Genomic DNA, 18,971 nt, shown 5'->3' on the forward strand with positions numbered 1-18,971 from the left:
ATAAAAAGTTGCAGTTCTGGAACCTTGGACCTGGCCCTGTTAAATGTACCAGCACTGAGGCTGCAATGTGAACTGGGAGCTGCAAGTTTAGGCAGTTAAAATGCTTCTTCTGGTTTCATCTTCATCTTTATAGAATGCATACACGGGGAAATATATATGAAATAATCAATAATTATTCCCTCTGATATGATAAACCTTGGGTTATTTCTGTACTGAAAACTGCTGTACTCTTATTTGGGCCATAGCTCAGCTCTGTGCTGCTTCACTGTGTCTGATTATGAATTTGCTCTTTTTGTGAAAGTTGTCATTAATATTCATGTAACCAGCATGCTGGATGGGGATCCTTAGGTTTCAGCTAAGAATTAGAAGGATGTATGTGAGCAGTGTGTGCATGAGGTGTGTGCATGTGTTGGATCTGGCATGTGCCCAACACAGAGACCGGGCCTTACAGCTAACAGCACAGAACTTAGGGAGAAAAATTCATCCTGAAGTCCATTTGGTAAATGAATCTTAAGGACTGCTTGCATGTGTTTATGCTTGGTTCTTAAAAGGACGTTTGATGTTTATATTCTAGTGTTTTAAGTCTTAGGCAATATTGTTTGGATTCATCCAGTTGATTTTAATCTTTCTCTTTAACAGTATGCATTTTGATGTACAGCCATCTATCTGAGTTAGGGTGCATAGTAGGAAAAATTTCTTCTCAGTAGGAGTGGTGAGGCATTGGCACAGGCTGCCTAGGAAGGTGGGGGAGTCACCATCCCTGGAGGTGTTCAAGAAAAGGGTGGATGTGGCACTGGGAGATGTGGTGTACAGCGGTGACAGGCATGGTCAGTCCATGGTCAGACTAGAGGATCTTAGTGGTCTTTCCAACCTTAATGATTCCATGATTGTAAGATACAAAGTGAGTGTGCTAAGACATGTCTGGGGGATAAATTGTTATAAATACTCTGGAATTTTCAGTTTTAGTATACTTTGTTAACTGTGTTGGAGATATTTGTTCTGTTACTTGTTTAATATTGCCACACATTCATTTGGGATCACAGGAGCTCAAGAAGGTAAAATGGAAGAAAGTTCACATCATATGGAATTACTTCACACTAGGACTGAAACTATTTTTTGCAACTTCTGTTCACTGTTCAGTTCATTTGCTATAATGAAACTATTTGGTTTTCTTTATATCAAGCTGTGACATTGTGCTGATATAGCAAACAAAATGGCATTTCAAATGAGCAGCTGAAGAAGTATGTAAAAGGGAGCTGCAAGAAAGAAGGGGATGGATTCTTCAGCAGGGTCTGTTGTGATAGGACAAGGGAAATGATTTCAAATGTAAGGAGGGGATGCTTAGATTGGATATAAGGAAGATGTTTTTTGCAGTAAGGATAGTGAGGCAATGGAACAAGTTGCCCAGATCTGTGGTGGACACCCCATCCCTGGAGACACTCAAGGTCAGGCTGAGCACCTGATGGAGCTGTAGGTGTCCCTGTTCATTGCAGGGGAGTTGGACCAGGTGACCTTTAAGGATCCCTTCCAACTCAAATAATTCTATGATTCTAAGAAATTATTGAAGATTTTAAAATAGAATTCATTGTTGACATAGACAAAAAAAAAAAGAAGAGTGTGTTTAGAAAAGCGACAGCAAAGTGAAGTGGAAAGCCTAGGAAGCCCTGTTTTGGGCAGGGAAGGTGTAGGCAAGCGCCTGCTGTTTTGCCCTGCTTGTTTTCCTGGAAATCCTCAGAGCACAGCTGTGCTAATAAAGCAGGATGCACTCCCCTGACCCAAACTGTTTTGCCTACACTTCTCTGCAGACCAAGGAAAAGAAATTGTGATTAATGTGGCACTCTGTGTCAAGGGTAGGCTGTAGATTACCAGTAAGTGCATCATTATGTTATCTTTGAAAAATTTACTAGGTTTCACCTGACAGATAATAGCTTTTCCCTTGCCAGCACAACAGAGGAATAATAAACTAATACATGGGCTGAACGAGATACATTAAAAGAAGTGTTAGTTTGACGGTGAAATGGCTGTTGCTTCTTTTAGGCTTTTTTGAAGGTTTTTAAAGTAAAAGTTGCTCCTGTTTTCTTCCCAGCCCTATGATTTGAAGTCCTGCCTCCTTCCCACATCCAGCTCTTGGTACGGGTCAGGGCTGTGTGCCTGCAGAGCTATGCTGGGGTGCTGCGTTCTTTGCCATGGGTCAGCGCAGTGGCTCTCATATAAAAAGTAATGGATTGCTTCCTGCTGCTGCCAGCTGATTGTGTCTCTAGGGCTGCTGTGGGCTGCGTGTTGCGTAAATGGTGTGGAATCCTAATCTGATGTTCTTTTGTTGGTGGTTGTTGCATTAACTGTTCCTGCACCCAAGTATGAGCAAATTATGCAGCAGGAGCAAACACTTCAAAATCTCACAAGTCAAAGCAAGCATCCAGTGACAACTGGAGCAGAGTAAACCATCAGGTCTGTTCTGGGGAAGTTTTCATTTCTGATAGTGTAGGAGGAATATTTTTTTCAGTAGATCAGAGTTTTCTTATTTTACAGCTTCAGTAGAGAGATCTGAGCATGAGCAGGGACAGCCTATACATTGGGAGCCAAGGTGTGCCACCAACAAAGTTGAGCTCTAGCCAGTACCTGCTTGGGATTTCTTCTGGGAAGGAAAAGAAAAATCTTTAAAAATCTCCTGTTGTTCTGATACTCGTATCTGTCTTTTCACTTTAAATGTCTGCATAATCACAGGTGCCTGAATTTTCAGTCTGCATTTCTTCTGTGTAGTCAAAGCTGTTGAATTTCAGAGGTGTTGAGCTCCTCTCATTGACATCGCAGGAGTTAACAGCTCTGAAAATCACAGCACTTTTTTGAATAGTGATTGTTAAGTGACACCCCATTTTTTAATAAGAATGTTATATTCTTCATATAATCACTTACCAGTCCCTAAAACAAGAAGCATTACCCACACAAATGTGAAATCGTAGCTGACAGATGTATTTCAGCCCTTTCAACAAAAGACACTGGTGAAAAATAGGAGCGTGTTTTGTTGGCTGGATCTGATCTTCATCCTTTCGGTGTCTTTATATAGAAACTATTTAAATATTTTACAAGAATCCCATGTTGCTGTGTTCAAGCCTAATAAATTGTGCAGTGATAAAAACCATTTTGTTTTAAATGCAATAGTTGGATGTTTTGTTCTCTGTTCTCATTTTAATCAAAAGAAAAACCTTCCAACTGTTTTTGCAAATCCGTAACTGTAGAAGTAACCATTGTTCACTGAAAACTCAGTGTAGGAAAAAGTGAGATCTGAGAGTCATAGCAGTTGTCTGGATGTGGATGTCCTGTGCCATGCCTATGTGCTCACCTCTGCAAAGTGAATGAACCAGCAGGTAGGATTTTTTGTGTTTTACAAGGGAAAATGCTGGATGTTAGAATACAAAGGAACTGCCTGAGTTCCCATCATAGTTAGCAAAGGGGATATCCTCCTACTGTGATAGCTCTTAGTTTTCATACCACTGTCTTGTGCTAAATAGATGAAAAGCCAGATAGGTTGTCCAAATGCACAGGAATGTATGAGTTCTTTATGTAGGTAGCTTGGAGGAAACCTTTGTTTTATTATTTAATATTTCCATGAAGCAGTGATGACGTGAGGTGAATCATACTGATTTAGTGGTTCTGCCTAACCAGAGCTCCTTGGCCACCATTGTGTTCTTGAGGGCTCACTTTTCTCTAAGTAGTTCTTCATCTCTATGTCTTGTAAAAGTTGTGCAGATTATACACACCTGAAGTTGATAGACTGATAGTTCTAAACACTAAAGTATATGAAGAGGGAGAAAATTAAAGCTCCAAAGCTTTACACCGAAGTCTGTACACCTTCCTACTGTGACATGCATTGTAAGGTAAAATGTGTTGGGGATTTAAGGCAGTTTGTTCTATGAATGCACACTCCGGCTGTATCCTCTGCATCCTTCCAGTGATGGATATGCTGTGTGACAAGTGACTAGGAGCTGCCTTGACACCCACATTAAATTATGAGATGTGCTTGCAGATAATGTTAGGTTTCTGTTGTTAATAAAGGCTAAAACACTAAAATTTGTGAGATGCTGCATCATATTTCAGTCCTTTGAACCTTTCTTGTCTTCAGCCCTATGTAATTTGAAGAGTTAAAAATAGATAATGAAAGCAGAAGCTGCCTGGTGACAAAGCCAAACAGGAACACCTTGAACTTTAACTGTGAATGCATGTGTCATCGTGAGGGCTGAAATCTTGCACTTAAATAGCTTTTTAAATAAATAACTGTCAAGCAAGTAAAAAAAAAAAGAAAAAGCTTCACGAATACTGTGTATTATCACAACAATCAGCAGTGGCAATTGTACTGATAATTTCAGTATCATGCAGGAAGGTAGGCATGGTTTTTGGAAGGCTGACCAAAGCGCAGACAGGGCTTTGGTGTGACCTATAGCATCACGAGCACAGGGCATGTTTGCCTTCAGAAGGTTCACCAGCCAGCTTGCAGAAGTCACTGCATCCATTCAAGACTCTGTGAGCAGTGTCTCTAGTTTCACCAGTGCTTAACCAATAAGCCTCACTAGACTTTGAATGAGGGGTAGCTTGAACCTGGAGATTTGGGTTTCTCAGTCTAGATATTTGTAACGTTTTTGGTGTTTTGAACTGATGGTTATCACAAGAAACTTGTGTTATTACATATGAGAAGAATTTCCGTATACAGAGGGATCATTATGCCTTACACATTAGTTAATGATATATACAGTTGCATTTATAGCTCTGATAATACCTGGTGCTTTAATACGTAATGGCCTCTGCTACCAGAACTACCAGTTTGCAACAATTCTGGGAGTTGTAACAGGAAATATAATTGAGTGCCAACTACATGGTTGCAGCTGGTGTCAATTGCAACTGGATGAGATCTTGGCATTTGACAAGACAAAAATGATTAACTGATGTCAGGTATTTGAATCTGCCACTTTCCTTCATTTTACTTGACCATTTCTAATTCATTTATTTCAAGGCACAAAGATAACATACTGCTTTTATGAACGTGTGTAATTATAACAAAAGATGTTAAGTCTGTTGTATCCACAGCCATCTTGCAAAGAAGCTGAACTCCATCTTTAAGCAGTTCTGCAGGCAAATGCGTGTTTTGGAATCCTGGCTCTGAATCTAGCACTAAGCTGAGAAATACTTGATACGTGTTTGAATAATGCAGATTTTGAATTTCTATGTTATTGTCTGACAGAGAGTAAAGAAAGAAATTAAATAAAATTACCCTCCATATTACCACCGTCTTTTAACTTTATATGCCACTAAAAAATGCAGGAATGCACAGGGCATTCTGACAGCTTACTTGGTTTGTCTTTCTTTTACCTCCAAGGTTTAGTGACTTCCCCCAGTGGTTAGTATAGCACTCCAAGCAACTAATCCTGTATCTATAAACTGTAATGTCAAAGGATTAATGTTTGCCTGGGAACACAGGTCAAATCTGCTTTAGATCACAAGAGCTGGAGTTCAGCTCCTAGCTGAAATATCACGAAACTGCCATATAATTTAGTACAAGTCTTGCGTTCCTGTACTTCAGCTGCTGGTTGCCTTTAATAAAAAGAGGCCCAGGGCTGATTTCCCTGAGAATTTATTTTTCTTTGTCTACAACCAAAGCAGTATTAGCTGAAAAGTGGAAGGATTTCTTAAAATAGTTCTGTATTGGCTATAAATAATGCTTTGAAAGTCTGCATTTAAAATACTGTGGAAAGTCCAGTAAGGCAAGTTACTGATATTTCCTGAATTACTTTGCTGTGGTACAATGCCCAGATTTTGTAAATATCTTGTTGTGAAAGCATGATGCTGCTCACAGGTGCATGAGCTGGGGCTGACTGGAGAGCAAAGACATTCATTTTGAAATAGTTCTAGAATATTTTTAACATATTAATCTAACTTGTGCAATCTGTAGAGTGATATATGCAGCAAACAGACATCTATATAACTGCATATATAACTGCATCTTTTTATATCTGTGGTAGCTGCCAACAAATCACTGTGGTTTATACTTAATTATCTGCAAATGCAATATCCAAAATCTCTCTTATTTTGCCTTCTTGATACTTCTGTTAGGGACAGTAGCTGTGTATCTTTGAGGCTTTTTCGTATATGAATTATTGTAGTCATGTTTCACATCCAGGAAAGAGCAGCAAGTATTCTTTGAGAATGTTGGTTTGATAACATGGAGGTATAATAGAGAGTGCATACATAAATTTGCTTTTAGTTACTGTGGGTGGCATTTTTAATTACTTTTATGCTAGTTTAAGGCTGCCGTGTATTCTGTTATCACAATGTAAAATACTCACTTTAAAACACATATCTTTCACTCTAGCATGCTAAAAGCAGTGATGTGCATCACTGTACATCTGTGGTGGGGTTGTGCTCTCATGCTCCTGTCCTTACCAGGAATATTGATATGGAGCTGCCCATTGACAATCCTGTGTGCTGTCAGACAGTCCGGATACTGGATGTGGGGCTGCCTGCTGCCCTCTGGTGGGGCAGTGCCTGCTGGACACTGGTGCCTTCTGTCCCAGATGGGCTCCCCACTGTGTGCTCCCATCCTTAGACCACATTTCCCAACCTAACTTTGTCTTTGGAAAACATTAAGATGGTAGCCATCTTTGGATGGGAGCAGGCTTTCAGCCTCTATCATAAGAAAGAAGAGAACAGACTCTTCAGTGGAGTCCATTGTAATGAGACAAGAGGAAATGGTTTCAAACATAAGGAGGGCAGATAGAGGCTGGATATAAGGAAGAAGTTTTTTACAATAAGGGTGGTGAGGCACTGGAACAGGTTGTTCAGAGAGGTGGGGGATGCCCCAACTCTGGAGACACCCAAGGTCGGGCTGGACAGGACTCTGAGCACCTATGGAGCTGTAGGTGTCCCTGTTTGTTGCAGGGGAGTTGGACCAGGTGACCTCTAAGGGTCTCTCCCAACTCAAGTAATGCTACGATTCTGTGCTCAGAGCACTCAATAAGCCTATCTATATGCCTGCATGTGACAAACCCAAGTGGCAGCCGGGTGACGGCGCCTGCAAGGCTTGGTTGGGTGCCGCAGGTGTTGCTGACTCTCATTTTCTCCTGGTCGCACAGGTCCTCCGCTCCGTGCTGCTGTTTCCCACGATAGAGCGCATGGCCCAGTCTCCACAGGGCAAGCTGATGACCCCGCTGCTGTGCAAGCTGCGCTATGCCCTCTACATGCCTGTCTACCTGCTGTCCTTCCTGCCCGAGGGCGTCAAGGCCTCCCTCGTGCGCTTTGCTCTGCGGGGCATGAAGACCTGCGATGAATCTTCCATAACGACCTCCGTAAATCTCTTCAGCGTGGATTGCATCGGTGAGCACGTGGGGTTTGGTGGTTGCCTCAGCTTTTGTGTCGCTCTCGTTTAGCGAAGGTAGATTGGGCTTTTTGCAGACAAAAGCTTAGTACTAAAGCACGAATAAATTGTGAATTGGAAAATTCTCTAAAATTAAAGACTACAGGAAAATCTCGGTTTGTCAATTCAAAAAAAAAAAAGTCTTCAAGGAAAAATAACAAATGAAATAGTTCCCCAAAGCATCTATATTTGTTAAGAAAGCCCTGACCTGTATACTTTTAGCAGTATCTCATGTGATTAAACCGTAGTTTTGCAGTGGATCTTTATTCATCCCTCCTTACTTTTTGCATTTCCTTCATACTGGGTAGTGAAATAAATTAGTAATCAGTTTCACAAAGGTTTCTCCACATAAGTTTCATTAAGCCTTGATTTAACTCTTTCTCTCTGTCAGTTTTGTAATCTGAATTGGAGCATTAGTGAATTTAGGAAAAGGCCTTCAGCCTGAAGAGGCACATAGAATTTACTTTGTGCACAGAATTTCAATGCGTTTTTTGGGCAAAGACAGAAGATTAATGTCCTTCCAATGATATGGCACACTGTATGCATAGTTTGCATGTTCTAGCAAAAGGAACAGCTTTGAGAAAGGGAATAATTTCAGATAAATTATGTTACATTTAGAATGAAAACCAGAACGTGAATTGTGCTATACTCCAGGTATTTTAGTAAGCTAGCAGTTGAAAACAATTTAGAATAGAATTGACATGCTAACACAGTAATAACAGCAAGAAGGAAGTTTAGATTGCATTAATAGTAGTAAAAACACATTCCTAGATTTCCAGTTGTGTTCTGTCTTCTATCAGTTAATTCTACCTCCTAATCGTCCGAACAGATGTGCCAGAGTGACTTTGTGCTTGCAAGTCCCTTTAACCTCATCTGTGAATGTGCTGCTCTGTACCAAAGACTCGCCTCTAGGGTTGTACAAGCAGCCTGTAGGCTGCAAGCAGGATGGGCAGTCAGGGTTTTTGCTGACAAACCCAGACAGTGCTGTTTATGTTGTACAAAACTGCCCTAAGAATAGTGGCTCCATTTCATCACCCTGTACCTGACAAAGTCAGGCTGCTGGTTGATAATGTAAACTCCTGATGGAAGTCATATGGTCTGCTGTTTGAGTTCCTGTTAATTTATGGAAATTTTATGATGATGAAAGAGAAAACATCTCTGCAGTCATATGTACCGTAGGAATTCAGGCTTCTTCCTTTGCTAGTTTAGTCTCGGAGAAAGGTATGTGAAGGTCTGTGGGGTCATATCTCCACAAGCCAGGAATACTCTGGTCTACACAGATAAAATTCTAGCTCTCAAAGCAGGTAGCTGCATCGAGGATTGTGGTGGAAGTGGTCCTTGGCCTGCATTAACCTCCAGAAAACTGTGGCCAGTCATTGTTTGTAAGTGCTGTTTGGCACAGACCACTGCAGTGCCAGGAATATTTTAAGAGGGTGGATTTGATGTGCTGCTGTTGGAGCCCAGCTCTTCAGTTTTTCAGTCCCCAAGTGTGTCTGTCCTGACGTGACAGCCAGAGGTAATTTTTCTGGGTGCACCGATGTGTCCAAACTGCAAGGAAAATTGAAGCAAGAAGCCAGGCTGAAGGGGCTTGTTCTCATAGGATGTGATCTCTATGTTCAATTTATTGACTGAATTCATTATACCGGAATGAAAGTCCCTGTGAGCCAATGTCTTATAAAACTTGAATAAATAGGCCTTCTGATGCAACTAGTTCCTCTGGGCTTGTGATATCATCTCTTAGGCAGAATTCCTCTTCGATTCCATCTTTGGAATGTGATGATATTTTACAGTCCAGTGACTCAGGACCACATGCATGGATTAATAACCTTAAAGCTTTCTGGATATTGCCTGTTGGCCTTCTCTTGTATTCTTTGTGGACAGCAGTGTAATGCTTCAGCAAAACTTTGCTAAGCTTAGCACAAAAACTGAGACTATCCTACAGAACTGCCCATCTGTGACTTAGTGAAACCTCTGAATTTGTGATAAATACTTTTCTGATTTGTACCTTGTCCCTTAACAAACTGCTAGATATGGTTGAGAAATGTTGAGCAAATTAAGATGTTCCTCCTCTCTGGGAAGGTTGCATGTCAACTCATTAAAAATACACATATTGCCTTTGGCATGTATGTCTGTTGCATTACTGTAATTGTAATAAAAGCTGTGATTAAGGGCAGAAAAGATGGTAAAAGTTTCCTTAAGACTAGTACGTCCGCTAAAACAAACCAACCTGCCAGGGATTTGTTACCACATCCAAAGCTTAGTCACAACAATGTTTTCTCTCCTCTGAAAGTAAATGAGGCTTGAAAACTTAATTGCAGTGGAACTATAAGACCTAGTGCTGTTCCCATTGAGATCAAGAGTCATGAGTGGTGATCATGGTCATAAGTAGTGTTCCCCAGGGGTCAGGCCTGTCCTGTTAGGTATCTTTATTGGTGACCTGAATGATGGCATTGAGTGCACCCTCAGTAAGTTTGCAGATGACAAAAAAAAGTTTGGAGAAAGTGTTGATCTGCCTGGAAGTAGTAAGGCCATACAGAGGGATCTGGACAGGCTGGATAGCGGGGCTGAGGCCAATGGGATGAAGTGCTCCCACATAACTTGCAACAGGACTAGAGGGAACGGCCTCAAGTTGTGCCAGGGGATATTCAGGATGGGCACTAGGAAAAACTTCTTCTCGGAAGGAGTGGTCAAGTGCTGAAACGGGCTGCCCAGGAAGGTGGTTGAATCATTGCAATGGAGGTGTTCAGGAAACCTTTAGATACTGTTCTGAGAGTTATGGTTTAGTGGAAAATACTGATGATAAGTGAATGGTTGGGCTGAATGATCTTGTAGGTCTTTTCCGACCTTGGGGATTCTATGATTCTATGAAAAGATCCCTTCAGTGGCAATAAAGTCTGGCCCTCAGTGAAACAGTCAGAGAGGCTAGGGTGTTGTGAAGGAAGAATTGTATTACTTGTCTATCCCACTGTTCCAGATTATGTTTGCTCCCACTTCTTATCCAAACTAAGCTTTCCATTGACCCAATTTTACAACTGACAGAATGGAGAAATCCCAGTCGAACAGCAGAAGCATTGTGATTACACTGTCCAGAAAGGTAATGGGATATAAAGTCTAGTCCCAAAGGGGAAATAATGCAGAAAGAGGAGAGAGAGCAGGGATTGCAAAGAAAAGTGATTGTAGGGTAGAATATAGAGACAAAATAAAATATAGAGGTAAATATAGAGAATATATATATATATATTATATCTACATAGAGAATATAGATGTGAAAATACAAATGAACCTATTGGAAGTAAGCAAAGGAATCTGAAGACAGTTTGGGGTTTTAAGCTTTTGGCAAAGAAATTTTAGAGCAGAAAAAGTATGACAACTAACTGGAATTGGGATGCCTACATTCCTGAATGTCTGGGATGAATAGTCAGAAAAATTGAATATTAGTGACCTTAAGTTATCTGAACTGTCATTCTGTGTATTCACGCTGAATACAAGGATACCCCTGTACTGTACAGCAATGGTTATTCCACAAATATTGTATAGTTGTTCAGTACTGGAACTCTTTGACACTCCAGCCTCTTGAAATTTGTAAACATTTCTTTGGTGACAGATGCCAGTAGCAGACTTACAGTGACAGTAAACCATTCTGTCTACATAGGACAGGATTTATTGTCCACCAGTTTGACTGGCAAACTTCCTCCATTTGTTTCTGCACAATTTCCACAAAAGCACAGACATTACATAATAGGTAAACACTGCAAGGCTTTTTTGAGAGGCGGACTCACAGGTCAGAGGTTAATGTCTGGATGACAGGGAAGATACAGATAAGCACAATAGCAAGAAAAACCTCCAACTGGCCCAAACGTGGTTGTCCTTTGTGGTCTTGAACCTATGACTTCCCTTGAGGAATCTCCCTGTTTGTTTAACCTATTCATACAGGGGAATACAGAAATCTGGAGAGCGATGGAGAGGGGGAAAGGTCTGCTTTGTGGAATTCATGCAGGTTGGGGAGGGGGGAACTCAGAAATCTGAAATGAAAGTTTCAGAGAGGCTTCGGCTGTCACACAAATGAAAGCTGGAGACAGTAGATTTTCATTTTAATTTATGAGTCCAAGAGATGTAGTAAAAAAACAAGGAGTGAAGATAAAGTGCCACAGATTAGATTCAAACCCTGTCTTGCACCAAATGTGAAGGCATTCAGATTTCATGTAGAGGGTTTGTATTTCATTCGTTTTACAGAGAAAAAAAGTGGTAAGGCAATGTTAGGCAAACTACTTTGAAGCCTAAGTTAGGAAACTGCATACAGTCCACAATCCTGTGTGAGAGATCAGATTCCCAGCTGAGAGAATCTAGGCTACTTCTGTTCTTTATCTGTACAGGATGGCAAGATTACATGCCTGAAATGCCACAGAGGAGGGAGTTCTATCATGGGATAGAGTTTTCTGAACTAGCAAGTAGCATCTGGGAGACAAATCTGTATCAAAAGCCAGTGAAATGAAGGCTTCTAGTTACTGCAGACTTCTATGATGATGGAATATAAGATTTTGTGTTAACTCAGTTGTTTGTCTCCAACTGGCAAATTTAATGCTATGTTTGAATTATCCCCATCTTGGGAGTTATCATATCCTGAGATCTATTCCAGTTCTCTCTTCTTAAACAAAGAGATGTTAAATATGATACTGAGTGGTCTTCATCTGCTCCTCATACAATTTGCCCTCCAAATCCATCACCATCTTCATAGCCCTCCTTCAAATGCTCTCTAATATTTTTATGTCCTTCTTATATTGTGGTGCCCCAAACTGTCTGTACTGCCACTCTGTAGCTATTGGCTCTTCATCTTGCTGCTGGCATCAGAAAGCAGTGTCCTCTGAGTTGTACCCTTGCTGCTGGAAGGACAGGCAGATATCCTAAGCTTTCACTGCATTAAAATTTACAATTGCTGGTTTCTGCTGACATAGTCCTATTGTGTACTTCCTACCTTATTTGAAAACTCATTTCACATCTTCGCTTCCACTTCCTGACAAGAAAAACAGGAAATTTTTGGAGAAGACTACTTTGAGGCTAAATTGCTGTAGAAATACCTATCTAACTAAAATACACAGGTAAGGGCAGTGTGTGGCATTACTTTTCTGACAATCCTGAGCCATTCCAATTATTCAATTGATATTTTTCAGAGCTATATATTATTTTAAAGTATTAGGCAAGCATTTTATAAACAAAGTCATGTGAAATGGTGAAATAAGCACTTTGCTCACTCTAATGGGTTCTTTAGAAAGCTATGTACAATGGTGTTTTCTCACACTGAAATTAAAATTGAACTCTTAAAAGGAATGGAAGATGCAATGAGCCCTTCTAACTCTAGCACAGAAGGCAGAGCTCTTTTGATTGGAGTTGTATGGAACTAAACTCTCCATTGAGGCATGTCAGGCCAAGGGGACGTTGCATATTATATTCTACTTTCATCTGTGGGATCTGTGTTTTTTTTAATTACTAGCAGTTTATGTAGTATTAGTCAAAGTTATCTTCTTTGTGTACATTGAAATAGCAATGTCATTTTATATCAAAAACATTTTAAAAATAACTTGATATTCAAGACAACCAGTGAGCATCAAGGAGCATTGCTCAAGACAAGCACTGAGCCATTGCCCTGAATCCCGTAGCTGATCATAGGCAGAACTGTTCATTGAGGTACATCTCAAGGCAAAAGTTTTAGATCTGAAACCTTCTTGACCACTAGTTTAGCCTTATAAATATATATTTAGACATGTTCATCATGAGCAACTTGCAGAAACCTCATCAGGTACATAGGTAAACTTCTGCCTACAATGAAGAAATCGTTCTAAGGATATTTTTTTTACTTTTATAGCTAAATTTGTATAGATTTTCAGAGACGATGTATAGGTGAACAGAACTTCATGAAGAGCAGAAATTGCCAGCACAATGCACAGGATGCCAGCATAGGGTGAGAAGGCTGCTGTAGACAGCCCACAGTCTGACCCAGTGTGCTAAAGCTGCTCACAGAATCACAGAATGGCCAGAGTTGGAAGGGCCTCAAGGATCATGAAGCTCCAACCCCCAGCCACCAACCTCCCCATTTAATACCAGACCAGGCTGCCCAGTGCCCCATCCAACCTGGCCTTGAACACTTCCAGGGATGGACGGGGCACCCACAGCCTCTCTGGGCAGCTGTTCCAGCCCCTCACCACTCATTGGTATAGAACTTCCCCGTGACATCCAACCTAAATCTTCCCTCCTTCAGCTTAAAACCATTTCCCCTTGTCCTGCTCCTGCCGTGTTTCCCTGCAGGCTCCTGTGTGCTGTCACAGTTGAGTCCTATCCACTTCTGACATTTTAAGTGATGATCGTAATATGTATTTCTGCAGAGTGTTTAAGAGTGTTTCCTTACCTGTGGAAACATAGTAATATTTTATCACCTGCTTCACAGGAAAAGGGGCCAAAGAATAACAGCCTTTAATATTTTCATGTTTCCTCTGCTACTGTTTATTTTCCTGTGTGATGCCTGACTAAAATGTTTGTTTAATGTTGTCGGACAACTCACCTTACCAAGGCTGCACTTCAGCCGATGGAAAAAGCTCACATCTGCTTTATTCTTTCTGGGAGTGAACTAAAGTTTTCCCCATTTAAAAGTAGGATGCTTATATTAAATTACTGCAGGAAAGCAATGACTTTTATATATTTATAGTCCTATTTATTTTTAAAGTCAATCTGCTTCATAATTTACCTCATTTCCAAAAGAAAGAAAGACATTTAACAAGGACTTTTATTACTTGCAAAACCTTTTACTTTCCTGTGAAAATCTTGTGAAAATAATAGTAATAATGTGGAAATTTCTCATTGGTTTTATTTCTGTTAATTATTCCTCTTCTTGGGGGAAAAACTCAATGTAAAAGACTCCCATCATAAATATTACTCATAAGGCGTGAATGTTTTGATAGTGGAACTGCTGATAATTTCCATGAAATGTGAGGCCCATTTGGGATTTGGCTTGGGAAGGGGAGGTTGTTTATTTACCCCTGGTGCGGTTTCATCCCTAGGGATCTGATTTACTCCCACAGACTTGCAAGGAGTCTAGCAATACCTTGCAAATGGCATTGAAAGGAAAGGGTAATCAGCAAAGTGGAAAGGATGTTGAAAATAAGTATATGCCAGTTAAATGCTAGCAGCTACAGTTGCTTTTTATTACCCACTGTCATCTGCCTGTTGTCACCTTGTTTTCCTAAGGCTCAATACAAAACACCCTGAGTTCAGGTAAAAGATCCCACAGTAGACTATGCCTTTTCCCTGAGAGATGTCTGCTTAAATTTCTCCAAGTAATATTGAAAGTAGAGCTCATGGTTCTGTCATAGTTATGTTCAGTGGCTGGGAATTTCACTTGATTAATTGAAGTCTGTTCTCAAGATAGCGTATATATTCTGCAGTCCCAGCTAAGTACTTAAGCACATGCTTATGCCATATTCATGGGGAAACTACAGTTTGTATCTTAAAGTTTTTTGGAGATTAATGTCTACAAAACTGAGGACTACAACTACCTGAGGGGAGATTGAGGTGAGATGGAAGTCAGCCTCTTCTCCCTTATAACTAGTGATAGACTAGAGGGAATGGCTCAAGTTGCACCAGGGGAGATTCAGGATGGATGTTGGGAAATACTCCTCAAAAGGGTGGTCAGGTCCTGGGCTGCCCAGGGAGATGGTGGACTCACCGACCCTGGAGGCATTCAGGAAACAGACGTTGTGTTGAGGGACATGGTTTAGTGAGACCTATTGGTGATAGGTGGACGATTGGACTGGATGATCTTAGAGGTCTTTTCAAACCTTGGTGATTCTATGATTCTAATGTATTCCATGTAACTAAGGGCAACACAATCTGTATATAATTCCTATACTCAGCTAACACAATATTTCACACATAATCAAAGAATCAGGGGTTGGAAGGGACCTCTAGAGGTCATTGAGTCCAATGCCCCTTCTAAAACAGGTTCCCTACAGCCTCTTGCATAGGTAGTCATCCATACAAGTCTTTAATATTTCCAAAGGAGGCTACACAACCTCATCAACCTGTTCCAGTGCTCTGTCACCCTCACTGTAATGTTATTTAGCATATTTGTGTGGAATTTCCTATGTTCCGGTTTTTGGCTATTGGTCTTTGTCCTATAGCTACACACCACTAAAATGAGTCTGGCCTCATCCAAATGCCTCCAGCACTTTCGATATTTATAAACATTGATCATATCTCCTCTCAGTTTTCTCTAGGCTGAACACACTCAGGTCTCTCAGCCTTCCATCTGGAGTACTGTGTCCAGGTGTGGAGCCCTCAGTACAAGAAAGACATTGAGATTTTGGAAAGGGTCCAGAGGAGGGCGACTAAGATGATCAGGGGGCTGGAGCACCTCCCCTATGAGGACAGGCTGAGGGAGTTGGGCTTGTTCAGCCTGGAGAAGAGAAGGCTGCGGGGTGACCTCATTGCAGCCTATCAATACCTGAAGGGAACCTACACCCATGAGGGGAGTAAACTCTTCAAAAGGGCTGACAACAGCAGGACTAGGGGAAATGGATCCAAGTTGAAGGAGGGAAGATTTAGGTTGGATGTTAGGGGGAAGTTCTTTACAAGGAGAGTGGTTAGGCCCTGGAACGGGCTGCCCAGGGAGGTTGTGGATGCCCCGTCCTTGGATGTGTTTAAGGCCAGGTTGGACGGGGTCCTGGGCAACCTGATCTGAATGTGTATGTTTGGTGGCCCTGCTAGGCAGGGGGGTTGGAACTACATGATCCTTGAGGTCCCTTCCAACCCAGGTGATTCTGTGATTCTGTGATTCTTCCCTCGTATCGGAGATGCTCCAGGACCTAAATCATCTTTGTCACCCTCAGCTGGACTTTTTCTAGTGTACTCCACAGTACTCCAGATGTGGCCTCATCAAAGCAGAATGAGGAGAAGGATCGCCTCCCTTGACCTGCTGGCCATGCTATTTTTAATGCTCCCCAGGATACCATTGGCCTTTTTGGCCATAGAGGCTCACTGCTGGCTCATGGCCAACTTGTTGTCTACCGGGACACCAAGATCCTTCTCTGTAAAGCTTACCTCCAGCAGGTCATCTCTCTAACCTGTACTGATGCATGCAGTTATTTCTCCCCAGCTGCAGGAGTCTACACTTGCTCTTGCTGAACCTCATCAGGTTCTTCTCCACCCAGCTCTCCCGTTTGTCCATGTCTTGCTGAATGGCAGCATAGCATTCAGGTGCATCAGCCATTCCTCCCAGCTGTGTATCATTATCAAACTGTATGAGGGTCAAAAGTTCAGCAGCCCACCTCTCCTCATTGGCTCCTCTACCACCTGCATTATAAAGTTATCTTCAATACATTGCAGGAACCTCCTGGGCTGTGCATGCCTGGCCATGCTGCTAGTACAAGAAATATCAGGATGGTGGAAGTCCCCCGTAGAACCTGTGCCCAGAATCATAAGGCTGTTTCCAGTTGTTTGAGGAAACCTGATCAACTTCCTCCTTCTGATCAGGTGGCTTATAATACACAGCCACAATAGCGTCATCCATATTAGCCTGGCCCTTAATTCTCACCCACAAGCTCTCCACTCCATCGTCATTCACCCCCAGGTGGAGCTCGATTCATTCTAGTTACTCTCTCACATAAAGAGCAACCTGACCACCTGGCCTTGCTGGCCTGTCTTTCCTAAAAAAAGATTATCCATCCATGACATGCTTTGCTTTTGCTTCTTGTCAGGACGACATCCACAAGTGCTCATTGTCTGCTCTCCTAACTTTAACACGATGAACATCTCTGTATAGCATTGTTATGGGTCTTTGAAGGAAATGCTGGTTTGTCTTGAGCAATTCCAGTTCACAAGATTGCTTACTGGTTAGAGCAATGATTAAGTGCATATACAATGAGCTTTCTTACCTATTAAATCCACTCCACCTCAGAGGAGTTCACCACATTCACAGGAGGGAGTACTCAAGTTGTTGAGCTCCATCCGGCATCCACAAGGGAATTCAGCATCACCTTCTAATCCAGAAAGCCACTTAAAACAGATCTCCATAAAGCGAATCAGTGGTTTCAACACTTGTCTAGGAAAGCAGTATTCCCAGTAGAGCCCTTGCAGAAAGCACAGTGTAGGAATGGTGACTTGCTGCACACTTTCCATCCTGTCTTCTCTCTGAAGGACGAAGCACCACCAACACCAGTCCCATCCCTTCCCTCTTACAGAAGAAGAGAGCAGATACTTGCTATAACCAAAAATCTGGAACAGAGCAGATATCTCCCTATCCCAGCCAACTGTTCTCTGTGTGAAAACTTAAACTGAAGATTAATTTCCCCAGCTGAGGGCTAATTCTGTCATTTGAAGATAATGGGAGTTGCTTCCAAGTAATTCAGGGCAGGATTAAGTCCACAGACATTTCAGTTTCGGGCACACAGCTCACTTCTAGTGCACATGCTTCATCACACAAAGTAAATTAGTGTTTTTCACACTCCTTAACAAAGCATCTATTGTTTGTAAAGCACCTGAATATTATTGTTGAACAACTTGTTTATTTTTTGCCATCAGTACACTTCCTCAAGCACAGCTGACCGATCTTCTTGTGTAGTTCTGATCTTTCTGCAGCTTTAGTACCAAGGAGATTAAATAAATCTGTCGTAACAAATGCAGCTAGTTCTGCCTATTTGTGTTAATCATTCTGTATTAATTAGTATATTTTCATTCTAAATTCAAGTGTAAACTGAACAGCACCAAAAGTCAATGTTTACATCTTCTAGGCCTCTAAACATCAACATTTTAACTAATGTGTGTGTGCATGTGTGGATGCCCATGTTCCTGCTTTAGTCATCCTTGACACTAAGCAGTTCCTTCTGTTTGATGTTTTAAACAATGTTATACGATATTTCCAAGATTGCTGTTGGCAATAATTACCAGCAGAAAATATGTTTTCCCCATAGGAAATTACACTGCTGTTTGGTATTATTAGTTTGTACCACTGTGTTCTCAGTCTGTCTGATGAATGACAGAGATTGCTTCCTTAAGAGCAAAGGATCAGCTGGAAAGGAAACCAGTGTCGCACTCCCGTGAAGACCCTTACAATAAGATAGGCAACTGACCAGGAAAAAAGCTCCGACCAAACACTAATACAGTCCCTGAGGAAAAAATATTTTCAAAAGCTCAGTCTGCTTTATGCAAGGCATTTCAGTTGAGCATGAGAATCCCACTTAGAACTGATGAATCATTTTGCAATTTAAGCAATTTGACTTAGAGTTGAGAGAACGTTTGCAAGAGTCGTATTACAACGTGTCAAGGTGCAGATTTTCTGTTGCACATGAAAATAGTAATCCTTGGCAAGAATCTTCCCATTGAAATTAAACTATTTTCTTCTACCTCATTTCCCTCACTCAGAAAAACAAGCAAATCTCTGCATGCATATCTACAATTCAGTGCTGCACAGCCACTGATTTAGAAATAGACTGTTAAACCTGTGGAACAGAAAGGATGTTTTTCCTGATAGTTTGAATAGCCTCTGACACACTGAAAACCAAACTCCTGACTGGGACCTTTTGCA

General features: G+C 41.4%; 1 protein-coding gene across 4 annotated transcripts in view; it reads left to right on the forward strand.

The window, feature by feature from the left end:
• The window catches only part of LDAH (lipid droplet associated hydrolase), a 106,308-nt gene that overhangs the window by 61,359 nt on the left and 25,978 nt on the right, over nt 1-18,971 (forward strand). For all 4 annotated transcript variants that reach the window (XM_042811197.1, XM_042811121.1, XM_042810983.1 and 1 more), the window contains one exon: nt 7,122-7,362. In XM_042811197.1, coding sequence (XP_042667131.1) covers nt 7,122-7,362 — 241 coding nt within the window. The remainder of the gene's footprint in view (nt 1-7,121; nt 7,363-18,971) is intronic.

This window comes from Centrocercus urophasianus, unplaced genomic scaffold (genome assembly GCF_019232065.1).
Source record: "Centrocercus urophasianus isolate 14NV4802_14NV808 unplaced genomic scaffold, USGS_Curo_1.0 seq_10, whole genome shotgun sequence".
Lineage (NCBI taxonomy): Eukaryota > Metazoa > Chordata > Aves > Galliformes > Phasianidae > Centrocercus > Centrocercus urophasianus.